This window comes from Paralichthys olivaceus, chromosome 8 (genome assembly GCF_024713975.1).
Source record: "Paralichthys olivaceus isolate ysfri-2021 chromosome 8, ASM2471397v2, whole genome shotgun sequence".
Taxonomy (NCBI): Eukaryota; Metazoa; Chordata; class Actinopteri; order Pleuronectiformes; family Paralichthyidae; genus Paralichthys; species Paralichthys olivaceus.
In genome coordinates, this window is record NC_091100.1 from 478513 (window position 1) to 494985 (window position 16473).

General features: G+C 42.8%; 2 protein-coding genes across 4 annotated transcripts; one reads left to right on the forward strand and one right to left on the reverse strand.

Moving 5' to 3' along the window:
* Positions 1-96: 96 nt before the first annotated feature.
* On the reverse strand, positions 97-11223 carry dzank1 (double zinc ribbon and ankyrin repeat domains 1). Of its 3 annotated transcripts, none has more exons than XR_011243725.1 (20): positions 10981-11223; positions 10106-10253; positions 9952-10033; positions 9804-9867; positions 5246-5343; positions 5100-5170; positions 4563-4680; positions 4315-4428; positions 4138-4221; positions 3792-3914; positions 3579-3728; positions 3287-3497; positions 3057-3160; positions 2883-2966; positions 2690-2801; positions 2440-2526; positions 1571-1648; positions 1368-1495; positions 1184-1258; positions 97-811 (listed from the first exon to the last, which is right to left on the reverse strand). XR_011243725.1 is itself a non-coding variant. In XM_069529574.1 (20 exons), the coding sequence occupies exons 1-20, from the start codon at positions 11084-11086 to the stop codon at positions 670-672; spliced, it is 2154 nt and encodes a 717-aa protein (XP_069385675.1). In that variant the 5' UTR covers positions 11087-11223; the 3' UTR covers positions 97-669. The 3 variants fall into 3 exon arrangements, 1 of the variants encoding a protein (XP_069385675.1); XM_069529574.1 differs by having other exon boundaries at positions 2465-2526; XR_011243724.1 differs by having other exon boundaries at positions 1368-1648.
* Positions 11224-12099: 876 nt separating this feature from the next.
* On the forward strand, positions 12100-16085 carry polr3f (polymerase (RNA) III (DNA directed) polypeptide F). The gene is made up of 10 exons (XM_069529608.1): positions 12100-12240; positions 12470-12677; positions 13244-13361; positions 13437-13504; positions 14115-14182; positions 14252-14364; positions 14465-14608; positions 15409-15516; positions 15619-15810; positions 15914-16085. Exons 2-10 carry the CDS (start codon positions 12616-12618, stop codon positions 15989-15991), a joined length of 951 nt encoding a protein of 316 aa, XP_069385709.1. The 5' UTR covers positions 12100-12240; positions 12470-12615; the 3' UTR covers positions 15992-16085.
* Positions 16086-16473: the final 388 nt, after the last annotated feature.

Here is a 16473-nt window from a genome sequence, read left to right on the forward strand (position 1 = left end):
TTTCACAGAGGCCTGTTCAGCCCCGTGTTAAGAGGAGCTGTCAGTGAGAGGCAGAGGATTCGATCCTTCATTCACAACATGCAGTAACAATTAAAGTCAAATCAAATAGATGCTTTAATAATAATACATCACATCTTTACTTATAAAGCACATCTCACAACCAATAAAGAAAAACTCAGTGATAGAAGAATTAAAAACTACAACAGCAGAATAAAGGTTAAGTGAGGTTAAGGTCGTCTTTTCTGTCCCCGAGGACAGTGACACACACGACCCGTACACATCATCACAAACATAAATACAGAAAGACAGCTCCAAGAATCCATGAGTCCTTTGTTCAAATATTAAAATATATAATATATAGTTATATATATAATAACCTGTTTGCTGTGGTTCAAGTCCTGGCAGCAGAGTTCTGTTCTGTCTGAAGTGCCACACATTTCTCTACACACACATCAAAACACTGTTGCACTGATTGTTCACCCGAATACATCACGTGCTTTTATTATGAAATTGAAACATTTGAACCTTTAATTTGTTAAATGTCGGCTGATCTTTTCTCAACTGTTACATTTCCATCCGAACATATTTCAACTGAATCATCAGAAAATCATAAGTCATGAAGTCGTGAGAGAGTTTGTGTCTCAGTCAGAAACTCTCGTCCAGGTTCAGTTAGTGTTTCCTCAGTTTGTCCAGTAAATCCAGTCCAGTCTGAGCAGCCAGCAGAGACGCCATGTTGTTGCAGCCGGAGCTCACCGCCGCGTCGTACGGCGTCTGACCACTGGCGTTCCTCCTCCTCACACTGGCCCTGCAGCTGCGGAGGAGGAGCAACAACAGCGTTTAATGTCTGAGCAGAGTGAAACATAGACTTTAAACAGGAACCTCACTTCCTCCAGAAATAAGAAATAAAAAAAGAAATATCTCAAATCTGCCATCTTCATTCAGTGTCAGCTGTCAATCATCTCGTCTGTTTCTACGTCATCGAATAACTGATGAAACCAAACTGATGAGAAACATGAGAAACAGAGAGAGAGAAGAACGAGCTGAACGTCTGCTTTGATTCTTTGGTCTGGTTCATGTCCCATCTGCTAACATGGAGGAGGAGGTTAATGACCTGACACCAGGGGGCGATCAAGACATCCATCTTTATTTGCAGTGTGTGTGTGTGTGAACAGGTGTATGGTACCTGAGCAGGACCTCGGCACACTTCAGACCTTCAGGACCCTGAGCTGCAGCTTCATGCAGAGCTGTGTTCTTCATCCTGAGGAAGACGAAGACATCATGTTTACTTAACGACACTTAAACAAGGGAAGCTGCGCCCCCTGCAGGGAGACATGATATTTGAACATGAATGACTTGTGTCATCTTACTGTCCCGACTGCTGGTCCACATCAGCTCCTCGCTGCACCAGAAGAGGAAGTACATCACTGTGACCATGCACCGCGGCAACCGCAAGGGCGTGTCGGCCGTCCCTACCACAGCAGGAGGGATCCGCCCCCTGGTGGTCAAAGAACATACAGGTCAGTATGACCTACGTCCTTCAGAGGCTGCTGACGGCTGCAGAAACTTTTACCTGATCCAGGAGCTGCTGGATGACACTGATGTGACCTCGACCTGGAGCCAACTCCTTCAGCAGCTGAACGTCCTTCACCTGCAACCACCAATCAGAGAGGAGCTTTAATTCCTGATCGAACAGGTAACAAACAGACTTCCCTCTATGTGGTTCCACCTGAACACACCGAACACACCTGAACACACCTGAACACACCTGAACACAACGAACACACCTGAACACACCGAACACACCTGAACACACCGAACACACCTGAACACACCCGAACACACCAAACACACCCGAACACACCTGAACACACCCGAACACACCTGAACACACCTGAACACACCGAACACACCGAACACACCCGAACACACCTGAACACACCGAACACACCTGAACACACCTGAACACACCTGAACACACCGAACACACCGAACACACCTGAACACACCTGAACACACCTGAACACACCGAACACACCGAACACACCTGAACACACCTGAACACACCTGAACACACCTGAACACACCGAACACACCGAACACATCGCACACACCTGAACACACCGAACACACCTGAACACACCTGAACACACCTGAACACACCCGAACACACCAGAACACATCGCACACACCTGAACACACCGAACACACCCGAACACACCAGAACACATCGCACACACCTGAACACACCGAACACACCCGAACACATCGCACACACCTGAACACACCGAACACACCTGAACACACCTGAACACACCGAACACACCTGAACACACCTGAACACACCTGAACACACCCAAACACACCGAACACACCGAACACACCTGAACACACCCAAACACACCGAACACACCTGAACACACCCGAACACACCGAACACACCTGCACAGCTGGTGGAGGACCTTACCGGAGGTTTAAGTGTCAGGGTTGGTTTGGGGGGTTTCACCAGACCTGCGGTTTTATCACTTCCTGTCAGACACAAACAAATTATTTAAAAATATTTGTCAATTTAGTCAATGAACTAAAATCCACCCCTGTGAGGACTCGTGTGAAGGATTTAGTGACATCTAGTGGTGAAATTGCAGATTATCAAGGGTATAAATAACCCAATAAATAAAGTGTACGTACGAACCGTTTGTGCTGAGGCTGCTGCTGAATCGCTCTGTAACGCTGCTCAGAGTCTCAGTCCCACCTGCTGGTAAAACGCCACCTGCCGGAGGTGCATCATCGCCGGAAGGATCCCCCTGATAGCACACACACTCCGTCACCTCACGTTTACCAGACGCAACATGACAACATGAGCTGTGGCTGTTTTTGAAACACACCTGTTTTACTTCCTGTGCGGCTGAAACAAAGCTGATGGTCAAACTGACTTCGTAACCATCTTCTTGAACCACAGCAGAAACCATCTGAAGGAGGAAGAAACACAACTGACGAGTCAACACGCTGCACACGGGCCCAACCTCTCGCAGGTGACGTGTTGTACAGGTGAGACCTACCCGGCCCAGGCGAGGCTCTCCCAGCACAGTCCTGAAGGGGGCGTTGTTTTGAGCATAACTCCTCAGGTGAGCACACACATGATCCACCTGCTTCCTCCAGTAACCTGACGACAGGCACATGATATAAGTGATTATTAGTACGATAACTAGTAATAGTGTCAGTAGTAATATTATCAGTGGTACCAGTAACACTACTATCTGTAGTATCTGTAGTACGAGAAGTATCTGACCTCTGCCCGGGCTGATGGCGGTCACAGGTGGTTGGCGGTCTCTGCTTGACTGTCTGCTGAGCTGTAGCTCCCTCTGCTGGTCCTTCCTTTGGAGCTCAGTGGCTGATGGGTAATAGAGTCCAACAGTCTGAGTGGACTGATCCACAGAGGGCGGGGCTAACTTCACACTGGGAGGTGAGCAGGTGGCATCATGGGAGGCCGAGGCTGAAGCCTGCTCAAAAGTAAACAACAGCCTCTTATTGGGTGACACTGGATTAGGATGTGTGTGAGTGATGTCAGAGGTTCAGCTCACCTGGTGGGGAGCAGCAGCACGTGTGATGTCACAGGTTGTGGGCGGGGCTGGTGCATCCAGGTGTACGCCACAGGTTGCACAGTAGAAGGCGTTTGGGTGTGAACTCGCTCCACATCGCCAACACATCACACAGCTGGCTGCATGACCCGACTACAAACATGCACCATGTCATTACATATCCCACAATGCTTCACTCTGTGCGTGAGTTCTCACCTTGGAGCCGCACCAGTCGCAGTATCTGGCATCACAGTGGTTTAAACGTTTACATCTGGAGCAGGTCAACATCCTGCTGTCTTTAGAAGGGACAGAGGGGGCGCTGTTACCAACACACACCTCCTGCATAACACACACACACACACACACAAACACACACACATGCACACGCACGCAAGGAAATATCAGCTAAATGTCTGCAGATGAATCAGTTAAACCAACTGTGTGTGTGTGTGTGTGTGTGTGTGTGAGAGTGTGTGTGTGTGAGTGTGTGTGTGTGTGTGTGTGTGTGTGTGTGTGTGTGTGTGTGTGTGTGTGTGTGAGTGTGTGTGTGTTTGTGTGTTACCGGCTGCAGGCAGCTCTCACAGGTCAGGCAGGTGGAGATATGAGCTGGATTCCCACTTCCACAGCAAACACACACCCTATGATCCTACACAACAAATATTAATTCAGGTGTGTTGTTGTGTGTGTGTGTGTGTGTGTGTGTGTGTGTGTGTGTGTGTGTGTGTGTGTGTGTGTGTACCTGCAGTGTGAGTCTGGCCTGTGGTTGTAGTTGTTGTTGGACTGAAGCTTCACAAATCAAACAGGTGTGAGTGTTGACAGGAACCTCGGTGTTACAGAACACACAGAGAATCATCTGTCAACAGAACACAGACGTTAACTTGATTTAAACTTTCTAACCTTAAATCACTTTGATTATCTCATTTGTTCAGCGAGAACTTTTACTTTGACATGTTCAGTACACAGGAAGTCCAGGTGAGTGTGCAGTACCTGTCCTTCCTCAGCAGGGGGCAGTCTTGGTTCTGGTAATGGAGGAACCACAGCGCCACACTGAGGACAGAACCGAGCGAACGGGTCTGAGGCACCAAAACTCAAACACTGAGCACACCTGCACAGACAGACAGGTACAGACAGGGACAGACAGGGACAGACAGGGACAGACCGGACAGACAGGACAGACAGGGACAGACAGGGACAGACAGGGACAGACAGGGACAGACAGGTACAGACCGGACAGACAGGACAGACAGGGACAGACCGGACAGACAGGTACAGACAGGTACAGACAGGGACAGACAGGTACAGACAGGTACAGACAGGACAGACAGGTACAGACAGGTACAGACCGGACAGACAGGACAGACAGGTACAGACAGATACAGACAGGACAGACAGGACAGACAGGACAGACAGGACAGACAGGTACAGAAAGGACAGACAGGACAGACAGCTGCTGAGTGACATGTCCATTCTTGTTTTGTTTGTTTGTTCTGTGTCTCAACAACAACAGTCAGGTCGTGTTCGTACCACAGGAAGTTGGTTTCTTTCTGGACTCCTGACGTGTGAGAGCTGCTCAGCTGTTTCCTCTCACCTGAACTCTGCCCAACAGAAGACACAACTAAATAAAACCTGTGTTTCAGCGTCGCAGCTGACGTGTGTGGTGGTTTGTTTACCGATGATGGAGAACGTTGGATAGAACCAGCCTGAGCCGTGGGTGGAGGTCCTAGTCGACTGGTCAGAAAACGAGGACCGTTTCCCATCATCCTCGGCTCTGAATGAGACAAGACATCACTGGGTTCTATCACTTCATGTTCTATCTCTTTATGTTCTATCACTTCATGTTCTATCACTGTATGTTCTATCACTTCATGTTCTATCTCTTTATGTTCTATCACTTCATGATCTATCTCTTTATGTTCTATCACTGTATGTTCTATCACTTCATGTTCTATCTCTTCATGTTCTATCACTTCATGTTCTATCTCTTCATGATCTATCTCTTCATGTTCTATCACTTCATGTTCTATCTCTTTATGTTCTATCTCTTTATGTTCTATCTCTTCATGTTCTATCACTGTATGTTCTATCACTTCATGTTCTATCACTTCATGTTCTATCTCTTCATGTTCTATCACTTCATGTTCTATCTCTTCATGTTCCATCTCTTTATGTTCTATCACTGTATGTTCTATCACTTCATGTTCTATCTCTTCATGATCTATCTCTTTATGTTCTATCTCTTTATGTTCTATCTCTTCATGTTCTATCACTTCATGTTATATCTCTTTATGTTCTATCTCTTTATGTTCTATCACTTCATGTTATATCTCTTCATGTTCTATCACTTCATGTTCTATCTCTTCATGTTCTATCACTTCATGTTCTATCTCTTCATGTTCAATCACTTCATGTTCTATCTCTTCATGTTCTATCTCTTCATGATCTATCACTTCATGTTCTATCACTTCATGTTCTATCTCTTCATGATCTATCTCTTTATGTTCTATCACTTCATGTTCTATCACTGTATGTTCTATCACTTCATGTTCTATCTCTTTATGTTCTATCTCTTCATGTTCTATCTCTTCATGATCTATCTCTTCATGTTCTATCACTTCATGTTCTATCTCTTCATGTTCTATCTCTTCATGTTCTATCACTTCATGTTCTATCTCTTCATGATCTATCTCTTCATGTTCTATCACTTCATGTTCTATCTCTTTATGTTCTATCTCTTTATGTTCTATCTCTTCATGTTCTATCACTGTATGTTCTATCACTTCATGTTCTATCACTTCATGTTCTATCTCTTCATGTTCCATCTCTTTATGTTCTATCACTGTATGTTCTATCACTTCATGTTCTATCTCTTCATGATCTATCTCTTTATGTTCTATCTCTTTATGTTCTATCTCTTCATGTTCTATCACTTCATGTTATATCTCTTTATCTTCTATCTCTTTATGTTCTATCACTTCATGTTATATCTCTTCATGTTCTATCACTTCATGTTCTATCTCTTCATGTTCTATCACTTCATGTTCTATCTCTTCATGTTCAATCACTTCATGTTCTATCTCTTCATGTTCTATCTCTTCATGATCTATCACTTCATGTTCTATCACTTCATGTTCTATCTCTTCATGATCTATCTCTTTATGTTCTATCACTTCATGTTCTATCACTGTATGTTCTATCACTTCATGTTCTATCTCTTTATGTTCTATCTCTTCATGTTCTATCTCTTCATGATCTATCTCTTCATGTTCTATCACTTCATGTTCTATCTCTTCATGATCTATCTCTTCATGTTCTATCACTTCATGTTCTATCTCTTTATGTTCTATCTCTTCATGTTCTATCACTGTATGTTCTATCACTTCATGTTCTATCACTGTATGTTCTATCTCTTCATGTTCTATCTCTTTATGTTCTATCTCTTCATGTTCTATCACTTCATGTTCTATCTCTTCATGTTCTATCACTTCATGTTCTATCTCTTTATGTTCTATCTCTTCATGTTCTATCACTTCATGTTCTATCTCTTCATGATCTATCTCTTTATGTTCTATCACTTCATGTTCTATCACTGTATGTTCTATCACTTCATGTTCTATCTCTTTATGTTCTATCTCTTCATGTTCTATCTCTTCATGATCTATCTCTTCATGTTCTATCACTTCATGTTCTATCTCTTCATGATCTATCTCTTCATGTTCTATCACTTCATGTTCTATCTCTTTATGTTCTATCTCTTCATGTTCTATCACTGTATGTTCTATCACTTCATGTTCTATCACTGTATGTTCTATCACTTCATGTTCTATCTCTTTATGTTCTATCTCTTCATGTTCTATCACTTCATGTTCTATCACTTCATGATCTATCTCTTCATGTTCTATCACTTCATGTTCTATCTCTTTATGTTCTATCTCTTCATGTTCTATCTCTTTATGTTCTATCTCTTCATGTTCTATCACTTCATGTTCTATCTCTTCATGATCTATCTCTTCATGTTCTATCACTTCATGTTCTATCTCTTTATGTTCTATCTCTTTATGTTCTATCTCTTCATGTTCTATCACTGTATGTTCTATCACTTCATGTTCTATCACTGTATGTTCTATCACTTCATGTTCTATCTCTTTATGTTCTATCACTTCATGTTCTATCTCTTTATGTTCTATCTCTTCATGTTCTATCACTTCATGTTCTATCTCTTCATGATCTATCTCTTCATGTTCTATCACTTCATGTTCTATCTCTTTATGTTCTATCTCTTTATGTTCTATCTCTTCATGTTCTATCACTGTATGTTCTATCACTTCATGTTCTATCACTGTATGTTCTATCACTTCATGTTCTATCTCTTCATGTTCCATCTCTTTATGTTCTATCACTGTATGTTCTATCTCTTCATGTTCCATCTCTTTATGTTCTATCACTTCATGTTCTATCTCTTCATGTTCTATCACTGTATGTTCTATCACTTCATGTTCTATCACTGTATGTTCTATCACTTCATGTTCTATCTCTTCATGTTCCATCTCTTTATGTTCTATCACTGTATGTTCTATCTCTTTATGTTCTATCACTTCATGATCTATCTCTTTATGTTCTATCTCTTTATGTTCTATCTCTTCATGTTCTATCACTTCATGTTCTATCTCTTCATGATCTATCTCTTTATGTTCTATCTCTTTATGTTCTATCACTGTATGTTCTATCACTTCATGTTCTATCTCTTCATGTTCTATCACTTCATGTTATATCTCTTCATGATCTATCTCTTTATGTTCTATCTCTTCATGTTCTATCTCTTTATGTTCTATCTCTTTATGTTCTATCTCTTCATGTTCTATCTCTTTATGTTCTATCTCTTCATGTTCTATCACTTCATGTTCTATCTCTTCATGTTCTATCACTTCATGTTCTATCTCTTCATGTTCCATCTCTTTATGTTCCATCTCTTTATGTTCTATCACTTCATGATCTATCTCTTTATGTTCTATCACTTCATGTTCTATCACTGTATGTTCTATCACTTCATGTTCTATCTCTTTATGTTCTATCTCTTCATGTTCTATCACTTCATGTTCTATCTCTTCATGATCTATCTCTTCATGTTCTATCACTTCATGTTCTATCTCTTTATGTTCTATCTCTTTATGTTCTATCTCTTCATGTTCTATCTCTTCATGTTCTATCACTTCATGTTCTATCTCTTTATGTTCTATCTCTTCATGTTCTATCACTTCATGTTCTATCTCTTCATGATCTATCTCTTCATGTTCTATCACTTCATGTTCTATCTCTTTATGTTCTATCTCTTTATGTTCTATCTCTTCATGTTCTATCACTGTATGTTCTATCACTTCATGTTCTATCACTGTATGTTCTATCACTTCATGTTCTATCTCTTTATGTTCTATCACTTCATGTTCTATCTCTTTATGTTCTATCTCTTCATGTTCTATCACTTCATGTTCTATCTCTTCATGATCTATCTCTTCATGTTCTATCACTTCATGTTCTATCTCTTTATGTTCTATCTCTTCATGTTCTATCACTGTATGTTCTATCACTTCATGTTCTATCACTGTATGTTCTATCACTTCATGTTCTATCTCTTCATGTTCCATCTCTTTATGTTCTATCACTGTATGTTCTATCTCTTCATGTTCCATCTCTTTATGTTCTATCACTTTATGTTCTATCTCTTCATGTTCTATCTCTTTATGTTCTATCTCTTCATGTTCTATCACTTCATGTTCTATCTCTTCATGTTCCATCTCTTTATGTTCTATCACTGTATGTTCTATCTCTTTATGTTCTATCTCTTTATGTTCTATCTCTTCATGTTCTATCTCTTTATGTTCTATCTCTTCATGTTCTATCACTTCATGTTCTATCACTTCATGTTATATCTCTTCATGTTCTATCTCTTCATGTTCTATCTCTTCATGTTATATCTCTTCATGTTCTATCTCTTCATGTTCTATCTCTTCATGTTCTATCACTTCATGTTCTATCTCTTCATGTTCTATCACTTCATGTTCTATCTCTTCATGTTCTATCTCTTTATGTTCTATCTCTTCATGTTCTATCTCTTCATGTTCTATCTCTTTATGTTCCATCTCTTCATGTTATATCTCTTTATGTTCTATCTCTTCATGTTCCATCTCTTCATGTTCCATCTCTTCATGTTCTATCTCTTCATGTTCTACAGACCTGGACGACTCGGTGAAGAACCCACAGAGTTCTGAGGGAAACAGGAACTTCCCTCTGTGGAAAACTAAAATGCAAACAGCTGATGTCAAGAAGATTCAATCACAGCCAGTGGGATGATGGGAAATGTAGTCTGTGAAGGTTTGATCACCTGAAGGTTCTCCTCCGTCTGTTTCCTGTCCACAATGTCAACGCAGAAAATCTTTGTCACCGTGGAACTCTGCCTGCCGTCACTGAGAGAGAGGAAGTGATGTCAGGTCAACAGGAAGTGATGTCAGGACTGAGTGGAGAAGGTGTGTAGATACCTGGAAACAGCCACAGCTCTGACAGTCACTCGACCAGCAGGCAGCAGGATCGGCTCACTGTACTTCCTGCTGCTGTCGGCTGATCGTCCTCGTGCTGCGGTCGGCTTCGACCCGTCCAGAGAGTAGAAGATCAACACACCTGGAGTGTCTGAGAGACAGTGAGTGAGTGTGTGTGTGTGTGAGTGTGAGTGTGAGTGTGTGTGAGTGTGAGTGTGAGTGTGAGTGTGTGAGTGTGTGTGTATGTGTCTATGTGTGTGTGTGAGTGTGAATGTGTGTGTGTGTGTGTGTGTGTGTGTGTGTGTGTGTGTGTGAGTGTGAGTGTATGTGTCTATGTGTGTGTGTGAGTGTGTGTGTGTGTGTGAGTGTGAGTGTGTGAGTGTGTGTGTATGTGTCTATGTGTGTGTGTGAGTGTGAATGTGTGTGTGTGTGTGTGTGTGTGTGTGTGTGTGTGTGTGTGTGTGTGAGTGTGAGTGTATGTGTCTATGTGTGTGTGTGAGTGTGTGTGTGTGTGTGTGTGTGTATGTGTCTATGTGTGTGTGTGAGTGTGAATGTGTGTGTGTGTGTGTGTGAATGTGTGTGTGTGTGTGTGTGTGTGTGTGTGTGTGTGAGTGTGAGTGTATGTGTCTATGTGTGTGTGTGAGTGTGTGTGTGTGTGTGTGTCTATGTGTGTGTGTGTGTGTGAGTGTGAGTGTGTGTGTATGTGTCTATGTGTGTGTGTGAGTGTGTGTGTGTGTGTGTGTGTGTCTATGTGTGTGTGTGTCTATGTGTGTGTGTGTGTGTGTGAGTGTGAGTGTGTGTGTGTGTGTGTGTCTATGTGTGTGTGTGTGTGTGTGTGTGTGTGTGTGTCTATGTGTGTGTGTGTGTGTGTGTAGTACCTGACTGGATGGAGACAGGAGTGTTGGTATTGATGTTCTTGGTTCTGTGCGTCTCCAGGTGCATGATGGGAATGATGAGTGGAGAGGACACTGCTCCTGCTGTCATGACGACTGATATTTATCTGTATATATCAATCAATCAGTAGAAGTTCAAAAAGAACAGAGCCTCTGTTTCAGTGTGTGTGTGTGTGTGTGTGTGTGTGTGTGTGTGTGTGTTTACTTTGAGTCAAAGTACTTTGTTAACTTCCAGCCCTGGAAACAAAATGGCTTCAGTCAAGCTGTTTGTTTTATGGTCCCTTGAATGAAGGGAAGTGTTGTCTCCACCCAGACGAGATACTCTGAAGAACAAAGTGTGTGTAGAGGATTTAATCACCTGGAACATCAGTCGTCAGGAGGTAGTAGGGGAGGAGGGGAGGCAGTAGGGGAGGAGGGGAGGCAGTAGGGGAGGAGGGGAGGTAGTAGGGGAGGAGGGGAGGCAGTAGGGGAGGAGGGGAGGCAGTAGCGGAGGAGGGGAGGCAGTAGCTCAGCCCAGAGAGACTTGGCTTGGGAACCGGAGGGTGGCCGGTTCAAGTCCAGCATGGACAGAAGTTGGAGAGGTGCCAGTTCACCTCCTTGAGCAAGGCACCAAACCCTCCAATTGCTCTCATTACAGGCGCGAGCATAGGCTGGTTCAGGGCAGCATCAACGAGTTAAACTGTTTCCAGACAATTTATTTCAATGGATCAACTCCAGAAAAAGGCACTCAGGGAGGCAGGTAGTTCACGGGTACAAAGAATGTGTTTCTTTATTAATCACTAATTCAGAATTCTAACAGTAACAATCACCCACTGAGGCCTACTGTGTGTGTGTGTGTGGGGGGGGGTAAAGGGTCTCGAGGGACCCGTGAAAGTGAAACAGACGCTGGGTTAAATACAGCTGTTTGCATGCAAAGAGGAATCTCCATCAGTAATGAATCGTTAATAATCGATCTTACTTCTCGGGACTGTTGCTCCGTCTCTGCCGCCGTTTACAGAAGCGTCACCATAGCAACCACGCATGCGCTCGTTTAAAACAGTGTGTGACGGAGGCGGGCGGTGCTTAACGTGAAAGAGCTGCATGATGGGTAGTTTTTACGATGATGATCAAACTTTATTAATAAGAAATAAATAAAGAGACTGTTTGTGACGTCACATACAATATGAAGATGTTAAGAAGAGAAGACATAATCATTTCATTTTATTTCATTTGAACAGTTTAATGAAGTGATTATACCTAAATAATGTAAGTTTAATTTAAACGGATCAAATAAATGATTAATCTTACTTTCCATTACTGAAATGTTATTTAAAATAGCTTTTAATGATTTTTTACGTCGAACAGCTCAACCTCGTTTTTAATTGATATTGATCAAAACATTTTTATTCTGTAAAAAACACTGATGGTTTGATTTATATTCTTACTAATTTGTTTTACTAATTTTTAGTAATTTCGCGGTCACATTTTTAAACAGGCAGTTTTCAGGACGCCCGCTCCGGCGTCCAACTGTTCAAGACCCTGAGCAGGCAACATTAGCTAGCAGGCTAACGGGTTAGCTAGCAGGTTAGCTAGCAGGTTAGCTAGCATCAGCTCAGACACAGAAGAAGAAGATTCAACAAAATGACTGAAGTGAAAGTGAAGAAAGAAACGAACGTGACGGATTCTACGGAGGTGGAGAACAGGTGACACACACACACACAGACACACACACACACAGACAGACAGACACACACAGAGACACACACACAGACACACAGAGACACACACACACAGACACAAACACACACACAGAGACACACACACACAGACACACACACACACACAGACAGACAGAGACACACACAGACACACACACACAGAGACACACACACAGACAGACACACACACACAGACAGACACACACACAGAGACACACAGACAGACACACACACACACACACAGAGACACACACACACACAGACAGACAGAGACACACACAGACACACACACACAGAGACACACACACAGACAGACACAGACACACACACACAGACAGACACACACACAGAGACACACAGACAGACACACACACACACACACAGAGAGACACACACAGATTATCTTCTGCTCATGTCTGTAACACAAACTTCTCTCTGCTCTGGGAACTGAATAACTTCACTTCTTCGACTCAGTGAATGTTGGAAACGACAGTCTGTCATAATGTGTGTGTGTGTGTGTGTGTGTGTGTGTGTGTGTGTGTGTGTGTTAGGATTAAAGAGCTGTGTCACCAGTTTCCTCATGGCATCACAGACCAGGTGATCCAGAATGACCTCCCTCACCTGGAGCCTCAGCAGAGAGCCATGGCCATCAACAAGCTGCTCTCATTGGTCAGTGTACTAATGATGTCACCCTGTCACACTGCAAACGATCCCTGATCACTGATGATGTCATTGGTGTTCCAGGGTCAGCTGGACCTGCTGAGGAACAGCTCAGGTCTCCTGTACAGACTGAAGGACTCGCAGAGCGCCGGGTAAACACAGCACACACCGTAACTACACAACTACACTACAACAACACATTACAGCAGCCGTGTGAACATCTGACGCCATTCAGGAAGTGAGAAGCTTTAAAGCCGATGATTAAAATTCATCAAACATTCTCAGTTCGTCCACCGGAGGGCACTGATGTCCCAAACAAAGGACAAACACATCAATAAATAAAGATGGATCACAAAACAGCTTTCAGAAGTGAAGCCAAAATGTTATGATTGCCCCCTGGTGGCTGGAGCAGTATAGCAGTTAGCAGATGGGACGTGGACCAAACAAAAAAAAATCAAAGACATAAAAGAAATGTTTCCAAAAATGGTTTCTGTCATTTCAACTGACTTGAGTGGGGACAGGACCTTGATACCACTGCACAGACTCTGACTGCAGATGACTTTTCACCTTCACACTGAAGTCCTGATCTCTGATCTGTTTCTGTGTTGTCTTTTACTGCTGATGTTTTTTTATGTATGAATTAAAAGTCGTATTATTATTATTGTCACTTATCATTTCTAAAAGCCTCTGACCTGCTGATGATCTCAGCTGTTCCTGTAATAGAACCCGACTCTGAGCTGCTCTCGGTTCTTCCTTATTCAGGAAGATGAAAGGTTCCGACAACCAGGAGAAGCTGGTTTATCAGGTCATCGAGGACGCAGGAAACAAAGGTACGATGCCGCTCAAGTTGCTGCTTTGTCCACTTGTCATGTTTGTGACGAGTGTGTTTATTGCTGCAGGAATCTGGAGCCGAGACATTCGCTTCAAGAGCAACCTTCCTCTGACAGAGGTCAACAAGATCCTGAAGAACCTGGAGAGCAAGAAACTGATCAAAGCTGTGAAATCTGTGGCTGTGAGTTCAGTGATCCACCGTCAGTTCATCGTCTGATCATGTGAGCGCCTGTGGAGACGCCAGTTTGTTTCTGCTCATTCTTGTGTGTTTGTGGCTGCAGGCGTCGAAGAAGAAGGTGTACATGCTCTACAACCTGCAGCCGGACCGCTCGGTGACCGGCGGCGCCTGGTACAGTGACCAGGACTTCGAGTCTGAGTTTGTCGAAGTTCTCAACCAGCAGTGTTTCAAGTTTCTACAGAGCAAGGTATTAAAACTTTACTTTAACAGATTCACTTCTCCGAGTCGCTCTGATAACAGATCAGTGAAAAGAAGAAGCAACAGTGATGAACTTTGAAATGTTAAAGTTCACGCACAAAGAAAATGAAGAAAACAAAAACAGGAAAATGCAAAACACAATAAAAATGATGAAGATGATAAAACGATAAACAGTGATCTCGATGAATGAGATAAAAACTAAACACATTTTTATGCTAGTTTCAGACATAAAGACCAACTCACTGTCCCAGCGTATCCCTCTGCCAACAATCCCACACATGAGAATCTAGGGCTGTGTTCAAATAATCCATTTTGCTTAGGAACCTTCTTAACTGACTGAAATGACCGGACGTGTTTAAGCAGCCGCCATAATAAGAGATTTTCTAATTCTCTAAACGATGAGGAAAGGAGCTTCAACGCTTCCTCACGTATCTTCTTTAGCAGAGGAAACATCGGACACACCCAGCTGTTTTATTTTTATTATCCAGATGTGAATCCTCACATGATCGTCTGATTTCTCACATCTGTCCAGTCAGGAGTCGGATTTTCTCTACACAGTGGTTCTCCTTTCCTAACTCCTTATAGCTTCTCCTTCACATCTTTCATAATGGAACACGTCACAGGGTCAAGGAATAGTGGTTAGGAAATAAGATTATTTGGACTTTCTGAATGCACCTCAATTCTTGATATAAACAGGATGTGGTCTGATCCAGTAAAGACCAGCAGGGGGCAGCTGAGTCACACTGTGTGTGTTTGTGTGTGTGTGTGTGTGTGTGTGTGTGTGTTCAGGCGGAAGCAGCGAGGGACAGTAAACAGAGTCCGATGGTTCAGAGGAACTCGTCCTTTGCCACTTCACATGAAGTCTGGAAGTACATCTGTGAGCTGGGAATCAGCAAGGTGATGTTTGTAGCACCGCCCCTTTTGTGACATCACACACCTCAGGGTTATTGTCTGAGTGTGGGGGGGGCGACATGAAGTTTTATTGATGGGTGCTTACAGGTGGATCTGTCCATGGACGACATTGAGACCATCCTGAACACGCTGATCTACGACGGAAAGGTGGAAATGACCGTCATCGCCGCCAAGGAGGGAACAGTGGGCAGCGTGGACGGACAGATGAAGTTGTTCCGAGGTGTCAATCCCGTCATCCAACCCACCGGCCTCGTCAAGACGCCCTGTGGACTCTGCCCGGTAAAACAGCGTCACTCACACACACACACACACACACACACACACACACACACACTTGTGTCAGGGGTCTGACGTGGTCCTGACGACTTGTTTCCCTCCGCAGGTGTTTGACGACTGTCAAGAAGGAGGAGAGATCTCTCCGTCCAACTGCATCTACATGACCGAGTGGTTGGACTTCTGACAGCCGCTCTTTTTCCAGAGGAACCATTTACTTTATTTAGATCCGCTCGTTTTTCTATTTTTCACAAAGTGTAATAAAAATGTAAATGTTGAAACAATGTCTAGTTTAAATTTCACAGCTCCACATCTAATAATAATAATTATGATAATAATAATAATAATAATAATTATATAATAATAATATAATATCATATAAAGCGCCTTACAACAGACCCAGGGACGGGGGGGGGGGTTGGTTTTGGGATCCAGATGATGAGTCTTGATGAACAAGAGTCAACAAATATTTAAATAATTGGAAATGGACATGACCGATACCAAATCATCTCTATCACCCTCTGGTGGCAGGGTGGCTACAGTACAGGTCATAAACTCCACCTCCTCCATGTTAGCAGACGAGACATGGACCAAACTAAAAAATAGACTTACATGTTTGTCAAGATGTTTTCTGTCATTTTAGGCAGTTCTCACTTTATCTGTATATAA